The 10,889-nt window shown below is 28.4% G+C and overlaps 1 protein-coding gene across 1 annotated transcript; it reads left to right on the top strand.

The window, feature by feature from the left end:
* Positions 1–2,383: 2,383 nt before the first annotated feature.
* On the top strand, positions 2,384–5,739 carry LOC124912234 (conserved oligomeric Golgi complex subunit 4-like). Its single transcript, XM_047452803.1, has 2 exons — positions 2,384–4,041; positions 5,026–5,739. The coding sequence occupies exons 1-2, from the start codon at positions 2,440–2,442 to the stop codon at positions 5,656–5,658; spliced, it is 2,235 nt and encodes a 744-aa protein (XP_047308759.1). The 5' UTR covers positions 2,384–2,439; the 3' UTR covers positions 5,659–5,739.
* The last annotated feature ends 5,150 nt before the right edge of the window (positions 5,740–10,889 follow it).

The following is a 10,889-nucleotide window of genomic DNA, read 5'->3' as shown; positions in this document are numbered from 1 at the left end:
TTTAAATGATACTTCATCGAGGATCACATACTCAGTCATTTTTATTTCACACATTTTCTAGTTAAAAGTATATATATGGAACCAAAGCATTTTCTTGCCCCATCATCTCGTTCGTCAATATAGTTTGACTTTTATCACCTCTACAGACTTATTTGTTTCATAGAGTGAACTCAACTTACACATTTTTAATAATTAGTTTTTCATCCCACCGGTACTTCCAGAAACGACTGGAATCTAAACTTGATAGTACTTGCATACCCTGGTTGGTTGTATTCTTTCATCAATAACTCTTTTTGTCTTCTTTTGATAGTGTTCTATAAATATACTCTTATTCTGTTTATGATTTATAGGAGTTTTGATTTTGAATTTGTTCTTACTCTTTTTTTGAATCGTATTTTATATTTGAGATTAACTTGACAACATATTAAAATTCATTAAGTCTATTTTGAAAAAAAATCAAACACTTTATAGTGAAATAAAGTTAATTTTATATTTTATAAAATAGAATGTGTACGTATCGGTACAAATTGGCATATATTGAATTATGGGAAGAATGCCAATTTTACACACCAAGTTGTAAGAAGGTGTCAAATTTACTTATTAAGTATCAAAATTCTATTTATATGTATTAACTTGTCAAAAAGTGTCAAATATGTTTTAAATAACAGATATTTTAAACGGTGTTAAAGTTTTGCCACGTGTAATATCCACCTATTTTTTATTTTTTTAAATTGACAATACTTTAATTATTTTTTCTTTCAAATAAAATATTAAAATCTTTTTTTATTTATTTTTCTCTCTCTTTACCTTCAAAACTTACCATTTTTTTTAAAAAAAAATTCTTTCTATCTCTACCTCTATAATATGAATAATTTTATTATTAATAAATATTTAATTGATTAATTATAAAAAACTTTGTTTATAAAATATCAATTGTGGAGAGATTAAATATGTTCAAATATTTAAATGATTCATGGCTAAAAACTATAAATTATTGTAAAAAGTTTATTGAGACATAAAAAACCAAAAATATAAATTATAATTAATTAGGTCATACAAAACCATAACAAAAAAATAAAAAAAAAAAGATAAAACTAAACCAGCAACAACATTTTATATATTTTCAAACACATAATTCTGTATTTTCATCCCAACCTAAAATAAAACCACAATTTCTAAAATGAAACCACAATTCCTAAAATGATTTCAACGCAACCTAAAATGAAACCACAATCTGAGTCTGCTCTCCATTCCTTTGCACAGAGATTATGTAGATAAATTCTAAAATAAACTATAATCAACAAGAGGCTATGTACTGTAACCAGTTCAATTTCTATCCAACCAAACAGAATAACTTCAAAATAACCAAAAAAATCTGTTTATATGAAAATTACAACAGTTTTTTGCGAGAACGTCGCCAACAGAAACTTCCACCAGCGGCGATGAAACTTTCACCAGCGGCGATGAAACTTTCACCAGCGGTTTCAAGTTCAGTTAGGGACTTTGGGGGTTAATCGGAAGAAGGAAGAAGGTAAAATCTGATGAAACTTGGGTGTTAATCGGAGGTAAAATCTGATAAAACTTGGGTTAATCGAAAAAGGGGTAAGTTAGAAGAAAATGAAAGGTCATGTTGGGGTTAAAACTTGGGTTAATCGGAAAAGGAGAAAGTTAGAAGAAAATGAAAGGTCATGAGAGAGAATGAGTAAAGAAAAATAAGTTTAGTTGGAATTGAAAAAATAATTAAAAGTAACGTCAAATTAAAAAAATAAAAAATAAGTGGATATTACGTGGCAAAACTTTAACACCGTTTAAAATATCTGTTATTTAAAACATATTTGACACTTTTTGACAAGTTAATACATATAAATAGAATTTTGATACTTAATAAGTAAATTTGACACCTTCTTACAAGTTGTATGTAAAATTGGCATTCTTCCCATTGAATTATATTACAATATAATTATATTTTAATTTGATTTTTAAAATTTTTAAAATTTTTATTATATAATTAAATAATTAATATCAAATTTCTTAAAAGTATTATATAGTATATATTTGTTAATTTATAAATATTATTTCGATATATTTCAGTATATTTTAATATATCAAAATTTTGAAAATTACTTATCTTTACCATATATATATATATATAATTCCAATTTCGATATAGTATTATACATTACTTTACATATTTTTTTTTTTTTATTATTTTTTTTTTTATTTTTTATTTTTTGTATATATATATTCGATAATAAGATAAAAAAAGAGCTCTAAAATTCTATTTAACCTAATAAAGATTCCCAATTTAAAGAATCAATTCAAATTTATAATATATTTAGTTTTTTGAACTTATATTTCTCGCCATCTCTCTTTGTATCTGCTATGTTATCTCGATGTGAAGAAGAGACTCCATTTGATTGTCCATTGAGTCTCGCAGAAATGTTGTCTACTCCTTCACCAGATGATGATCAAGATACCGTAAATTCACATCTTTCATCGTCGGTGAAATTCGGTTCACCGGAGGCGCTAGAACACGTCCGGAAGCTCACGGACGTCGGAGCCATGACGCGTCTTCTCCACGAGTGCATAGCATATCAACGCGCTCTAGATCTTCAACTCCAAAGCATCCTCTCCCATCGAACAGATCTCGACAAACAACTCGACAACTTACAGAAATCCTCCGAGGTTCTCGACATCGTCAAGGCCGACGCCGACCACATGCTCTCCAATGTCGCCTCCACCTGCGATCTCGCTGATCAGGTCAGTGGAAAGGTTCGCGAGCTTGATCTCGCTCAATCTCGAGTTCATGAAACACTGCTTCGAATTGATGCGACTGTTGAGAGAGGAAGTTGTATTGATGGTGTGAAAAGAGCTCTTGATTCTGAAGACTTTGAGGCAGCTTCAAATTATGTCCAGACGTTTCTACAAATTGATGCTAGGTACAATGATTCCGCTTCCGATCAGAGAGAACAGCTGTTGGCGTCCAAAAAGCAACTAGAAGGAATTGTTCGTAAGAGGTTGTCGTTGGCTGTTGATCAGCGGGATCATCCAAATGTTCTTCGGTTTATCAGACTTTACTCCCCTCTCAGTCTGGAAGAAGAAGGTTTACAGGTGTACGTAAGCTACTTGAAGAAAGTTATTGCAATGAGGTCGAGGTTCGAGTTTGAGCAAGTCGTCGAATTAATGGAACAAGGTTCGTTTTCCAATCAGAATCAGGTTGATATCGATGGTTGCTTAACCAATTTGTTCAAGGATATTGTGTTGGCTATTGAAGAAAATGATGAAGTTCTGAGAAGTTTGTGCGGAGAAGCTGGTATTGTGTATGCTATATGCGATCTTCAGGAAGAGTGCGATTCTCGTGGTTCTTTAATCCTGAAGAAGTATATGGAATGTAGGAAATTGGCTAAGATAACCTCTGAGATAAGTTCTTACAAGAACAATTCATTCTCTATTGGAGAAGAAGGACCAGATCCCAGGGACATTGAGCTATATTTGAAGGAAATGCTTTCCCTTACACGACTAGGGGAAGATTATACTGAATACATGATCTCTAAGATCAGGGGGATGACTTCTGTTGATCCAGAATTGGGTACAAGGGCCACTAAAGCTTTTAGGAGTGGAAACTTCAGTAAAGTTTCCCAAGATATTACTGGATATTATGTAATTTTGGAGGGATTTTTCATGGTGGAAAATGTAAGGAAAGCCATCAACATTGATGAGTATGTATCTGATAGCCTCACCACTTCTATGGTAGATGATGTGTTTTATTTGTTGCAAAGTTGCTGTAGAAGGTCAATATCCACGTCAAACATGAACTCGGTGATTGCAGTCCTGAGTAATGCAGTAAGCCTGTTAGGAAATGAGTACAGTGAAGTGTTGCAGCAAAAGGTAAGGGAACCAAACCTTGGAGCAAAGCTGTTTTTGGGTGGTGTTGGTGTGCAGGAGACAGGGACTGAGATTGCTACGGCTTTAAACAATATGGATGTGAGCTGTGAGTATGCCTTGAAACTAAAGCAGGAGATTGAGGAGCAATGTGCAGAGGTAAATGTGAAATGTGAAATGTTAAAAGTTATTACCTTTCTTGTTTCTGTCAATTGGCTATAAGTTTCCTCAATTTTGCATGCCTTTACTTGTTACTATCTTTTTCAAAAACACAATACTTATATTCTAAATAACTTCCAAATGACCTAATTTGGAAATGCTTGCTCTTCCAATTTAACTTGCTCACCAGTTCTATTTTATGCATTTGTAGATTGGCATGCTGAGTTCTTCCCAATAGCTGTATTACAATTACCTTTCTCTTTATTGGGTGGATGGTTACTTTATTTGTGCTGCAACTCTTTTGACATTTGCAAGGTTTTTTTGATTTGTGTATAGAATTGTGCTTATGGACGGTCAAGTGATGATTAGATAATCTCCATCGTCACTTAACATTAACCTAAGCTATATTTACCACAACCAACTCTTCTATTCGTCTTTAATCTGTTGACCGATGATTCGAGACTACTTTGAGTTTGGCTTATATTTTTTAAACTTATCAACTTATTTGGTTTGCCCAAAAAATTTGTGTATAGAATTTTGTGTTGTTTCATTGTCCTACAGTTCTACTGAATGATGGGTTTGAGTAGACCTCTAGTGTGCCCTAATATTTGTTGTATTCATGATCATCATGTGGTAATGCAGTTTACTGTTTTCTTACAACACTAGATTTTCCATCCATCTTTCCTCCATTCCCCTTGATATGTAATCATAGTAGATGGTAAATCTGACCTCTAAATTCTTTAATAATTCCTTAACACTTTTTCTAAAAGAATCCACAAACCCAAATTAGGGTTTGTATCAGTATGTTGTGGGTGATTTGTGTTTATTGTTCTTCTATATTTGGGGGACGGGGATTTAATTTGCAATGTTGCTGTTCTAGAGCTGTTAATGATTTTGGTTCAGATTGATGGAAGAGAACTCTTTAACCATGGCCAGCTTATCTACGTAGATGAAAACTGACAGGCATATATTCCCACCTTTCAGGTATTTCCAGCACTTACAGATAGAGAAAGGGTGAAATCTTGTTTATCAGAATTGGGAGATATGAGCAACAGTTTCAAAAAATCCCTAGATTGGGGAATGGAGCAGCTGGTAGCAACTGTAACACCACGAATCCGACCTCTGCTCGATAAGATAGCAACGATAAGCTACGAGCTTTCAGAATCCGAATACGCAGATAACGAAGTAAACGACCCCTGGGTCCAAAGACTTCTCCATACAGTAGAGGAGGGGAATGTTGGATGGCTGCAGCCGTTAATGACAGTAAACAATTACGACAGTTTGGTTCATATGGCAATTGATTTCATTGTTAAGAGACTTGAAGTGATTATGATGCAAAAGAGGTTTAGTCAGCTTGGAGGACTTCAGCTAGATAGGGATACTCGAGCCCTCGTTAGTCATTTCTCTACTATGACACAGAGGACTGTTAGGGATAAGTTTGCTCGTTTGACACAGATGGCTACTATTTTGAACTTGGAAAAAGTTGCTGAGATTCTTGATTTTTGGGGTGAGAGTTCTGGACCCATGACATGGCGCCTCACTCCGGCTGATGTTAGGAGAGTATTGGGTTTGAGGATCGACTTCAAACCTGAGGCCATTTCGGCTCTTAAATTGTAGCAGTTTTTTTTGGCTGCTGCTGCTGCTATTAACATTTGTTTCCTTTTCAATTTTACATATATTCAAGTTCTGTTTAATCAAGTGTTCTTGTTAGTGAAGCGAAGAAGAGAAGACTGCGGTGGAGTGGTGCATCTCACAAGGTCTCAATGTGCTCGTAAGCTGGTAGTCGCAACACCATGGTATATATCAATATACGAGCCTTGATTACTTGAGTCGCCATATTAGGTTATCATAATCGTTATTTTAACATTCATATCACCAAATTAGGTTATCATAATTGTTAACACGAGAACTGAACATCCTCTTTAATTGAAAATCTCAAAATACTTCAACACAATGTCAAAAGTCATGAGATGAGCTATTATCATATGGTTACCAAATAATTAGTCAGACTTATATTTTGTTCTTCTATATATAATGATATTTACTACTGCTTTTTCAATTTATTTTTTTAATAAATCATCAAATTACCCATATTTTAAATCTTTATACAAGTATACAAAGAATGTTTATTGAAAAACTAATGTATTTTGTAGTATTTCATTGATTTTGTATTGCAATGTAAACAACAAAGACTGCGTTTTATGGAAAGACTGCGTTTTATGGATAAGAAAGACTTAAGCGTGCAACTTAAAATAAGTATATGGACGCTGAACCTTAATTTCCAAACTTTTTCAATTAACCTACTTGTTCATTCTCAAACTAACTTACTTTACTATTCAAACTTAGTTTTTATATTTTAATTTTTTTTTTATATAATATTTAAACTTATTATTAAATATATATTTATATTATTATTTTTATAAATTAGATTATTTATATTTTAATGTATATATTTACATTATTATTTATATTTTGATATATATATTTTAAATTATTATTTTTATAATTTTTATAATTATAATTTTAATATATATATATTTACATTTCAATTATTATTTATATAATATAATAAATATTCACTTTACCATCCTCATAAATAATTAATAAATACTAATATATTTAAAATATTTTAACTATAACTATATATAATAATTTATAAAAATAATTACAATCATTCTTTTCTAAATTATTTAGAATTTTATTCAAATACATCTTTAACTACTTTTGTATAATTTTCTTGGTCACACCTCTCAGGCTCTCACAAATTATTGTCTTTTGTGAGTTATTCATCTCAATTTGAATACACCGACTTTAACTTCGTTAGTTTTTCTTCTTTCTCAAAATTTTATTGGGAATAAAATTATCATATTTTTTTCAATCATGTGTTATTATAACGTCCAATATTGATTTTCTTGAGCATATTTGAAATCGTTAACACTATATTTTATCTTAGGTTTGTTAGTTGATAAACATATTTGACTTATGTTTTTATTATTATTTCTCTCTTATTTTCCACTTTATTTGATGACAATTTGAACGATTGTATTTTTTTTTTATAATTGTTTTGTCATTATATTTAAACAATTCTCATTTGTATAATATTATATTAAACTTTTTAAAATAAAAATAAAATGTTATATAAAATAATAATTAAAAGTAAATATATATTAAAATATAAATAATTAAATTTATAAAAATAATAATTTAAATATATATCAAAAATATAAATAATCAAATTTATAAAAATGATAATTTAAATATTTTAATAAAAATAATAATTTATATATATATATACATATATTTAATAATAAGTTTAAATATAAATAAATTAAAAAAATAAAAATAAATAAGAAAACTGAGTTTGAATAGTAAAGTAGGTTAGTTTGAGAATAACAATGAAATGAAAGTAGGTTGTTTGGGAAATTGGTTCGCTGTACCTAATTATAATAAATATTATATTGTATTCTTCTCATTAAATAAATATACAATATTTTTTTAACTTTTAAAAAATAAAATTTTAATTTATTTTTATTCAACTTTATTTTGTTTAATAATATATATTTTTATTTAACAATAATAACCTAATATATTTTTAAATGTATAACTACAATAACATTATAAATTAAAATAATAAATATTATTAATTATTTAAAACATATTAAAATATAATGTGATTAATTATTTTAATTGATATTTGAATATATATATTACTGATATTTATTATATTTTATAGATTTATAGAAATAATTAATAGTTTTAATTTTTTATTTAGTAATTTAGTTTCTTTTTAATTAAACTGCTTTCATTTTTTTTTTATAATAGAGAGAACATGTAAACAAAAAAAAATTAAATATATTAATTAGTTTAAAATTTTTATTATATAAAATATTATAAATTAAAATAATAAATATATAAAAATATAATATTATGAAATGACATTCATCATTGATAATGATCTACCGATGTATTTACTAAATAACGCAATTATTTTAACCATATAGGACACTTTTTTTAAAAATTGGTGGAAAAGGTCGGTGAATTAATTTATTTTCTTCAGAATCTTCGAGCTTGTTAATATATTTTATGTTATGTTTATTTATTGATGAACATTTTTTTTATGTTTCCATTGTTATTAAATATTAATCAATCTCGTTGTATTTTGAGTGTGTTTAGTGACAAAGTGAATACTCTATTTTTTAAATTATTTTTATTATTATGTTTAAACAAACATAATTTATATCATATTATATGATTTTTTTTTTAAAAATAAAATATTATACAAACTAACCAAGAACTCAAAATCTTTAAAAACAGACATCCACGAGCCTTTAACTTCTACCCTCCCAATATCATGTTTTTTTTTGTAATAGATAATTTAACCAAAACATCTCTAAACTCTACTACTTGATTTTTTTTATTGCTTTAACGCTTTCAATATGATTTTCCCAACGAGTCGTCGACAAGAGCTTTGGTGTCAAATTCTTCACAATTTTTTAAGAAGATCCCACCGTTGTGTTGAACCAAAAACAATGTATAAATCTTTTGTAAATATAAAAAAAAATATTTTGTTTGATCAAAAAATTTTGCAATATCACATATAATAAAGTTTAAACTATGACATCCACACGTAATATAAAATGCTTTAAGATTTAGATCAAGTAATCTTTTTTTGTACACCTTGATGTTTACCTTTCATATTTGAGTCATTGTCATAACCATGTCCTCTTATATCATCAATGTTGAGGTGAAGTTCAATCAAAACATCTTCTAGTCGTTTGAAAAATCCAAGCCCCGACGTGTCTTCAATATTTATAAACCCAAGAAAGAACTTACGCACCTTAACAATAATATCATTAGTATCCACACATCTTATAACAATAGTCATTTGTTCTTGATGACTTATATTCAGGGTACAGTCGATAATGGAAAAATATTTAGCTTTTGAAATCTTCTCGAGAATTTTTTCTTGTATCTTTTCCGCCAATAAACTTATCAATTAATTTTGAATTATGTGCCTAAGATAATGATAGTGATTTTTTTATCTACCATTAGTTGAAGGTGTTCTTTCATAATAGAATCAAATTCCACAAAAAATTCAATAAGTTGATAAAAAAAGTCAATTATTATTCTCATAAATCTTCTCACTATACCACGAAAAAGCAAATTATTTCGTGAAAGATACTTCACACTCCTAATTATTCGAGTTAGTATCAATTTCCAACGATTTCTCTCTTTGTTGATTAATTATTCCCATTCTTGTCAATTGTTGTATTTTGTTGTAGCCTTTTTTTCTTCCAATTCATTACATCTTAGAACATTGAGAATATGTTCTGAATTACTTTCATGGTATTTAATCTTTGGATAAAAGTTGTTTCAATAATTATTTTCATCTCCGACCAAACTACTTATCATAATATTATGCTTAAATAGTTTCCTTTAAAAGCAAAAGACCTTATTCAACTCATTTGAATAAACAAGTCATTTATTTATTTTGTTTCTAACCGTTGAGAAAAATAGATGCGTAAAAATTAGAGGAAATACGTCTCCCACTTATATTATACTTAAGAAACTTATTTTTTAAAATCTTAATAGGACCTCGTTGTTGATACTTTCTCACAATCCTAGATCATAGTAACATCAACATCCTTTTCAAATTCAAATATAGGTGTAAAGTTTTTATTAACACATTTATCCCCGATATTAATATTCATAATCATGAGTTGTTCAAGTATCTCATCCCCAATCCTATCATTTTCTTCATTATCCACTTCATCCTCAAGGTTACTAATAAGTTGTTCTAATACTTCATCTCATATTCTTACACTATCATTTTCTTCATTTTCATCTTGACTTAAAAGTAGATAACTTTGATTTTTTGCATTGAAAATTTTAGAAATTGAATCCACTAATGATTTTGTCACTGTCTCGTGTCATTTTCTTGATATTTCTTTTATAAGAACCCAACTCATATTTTCGAAATCTTATTTGATCTTTATCATGTATACTCTTCTCCTTCATTTAAACTTAAAATATTTAAACTAATTTATAAATTCTAAAGTTAATAATAAATTAATGCACTAAAAGATTATTTAACTAGATCTAAACTTAAAATAAAAGAAAGAAATACATGGTGATAGGGTCGGGTGATATGTTTTTCGTAATTTTGAAGCATAATTTGATAATATTGGTGATATATGATCTGATGTCTCTACAATAAGAAAAAATATATAATTATAGATATTTTAAAGTGGTAAAAGAATAGGAAGATAAACATTAGAATAAGAAAAAAAGATAAATAAATAAGTGCGTCAATAACATCATTACCTCAAACTAGAAAAATTTTCGTGCGATGCACACGGATAAAAATAAAAACAAAATAAATAAAAATTATAATAATATCTATTCAACGTTTAAAATTCTTAATAAATGACGAATAATATATTAAAATAAAAATATAACGCTTTTATTCCACATTTTATTCATTTCGGTAAAACAACTTATTTTCTCACATGTTTCATCACATATTTTTTTTTTCCGAATGAATCTCTCATCTCGTGACTTTACACTTTCACTTTGTCAATCAAATATTTGATTCACATGTTTAATAATTAACATCGTGACCTCATACTTTAGTCAATCAAAAATTTGATTCATATTTGTTTAACCATTTTCAAATGATACCGGTCTATTATCCCTCGGCAAACCACATCTCAATCACACTTAGTAAAATGTTGTACTTGTTTTGTTATGTTTCAAGTTCGAAACATACAAATAACACTTTTTATTTTATTTTTAACCGTTTTAAGTTTATGGACGGGTGAACCCACAATACGACCCAAGTATCCATT

The sequence above is a fragment of the Impatiens glandulifera genome, chromosome 1 (genome assembly GCF_907164915.1).
Source record: "Impatiens glandulifera chromosome 1, dImpGla2.1, whole genome shotgun sequence".
NCBI lineage: Eukaryota > Viridiplantae > Streptophyta > Magnoliopsida > Ericales > Balsaminaceae > Impatiens > Impatiens glandulifera.
Note: the sequence above shows the minus strand (reverse complement) of the source record. Positions and strands in the feature narration are given on the sequence as shown.

Bases quoted from the DNA above. Each gene is read 5' to 3' on its own strand.
- LOC124912234 (XM_047452803.1), top strand. From the start codon at position 2,440: ATGTTGTCTACTCCTTCACCAGATGATGATCAAGATACCGTAAATTCA. The intron at 4,042-5,025 runs GTAAATGTGAAA...CCCACCTTTCAG, and splicing joins TTGAGGAGCAATGTGCAGAG to GTATTTCCAGCACTTACAGA.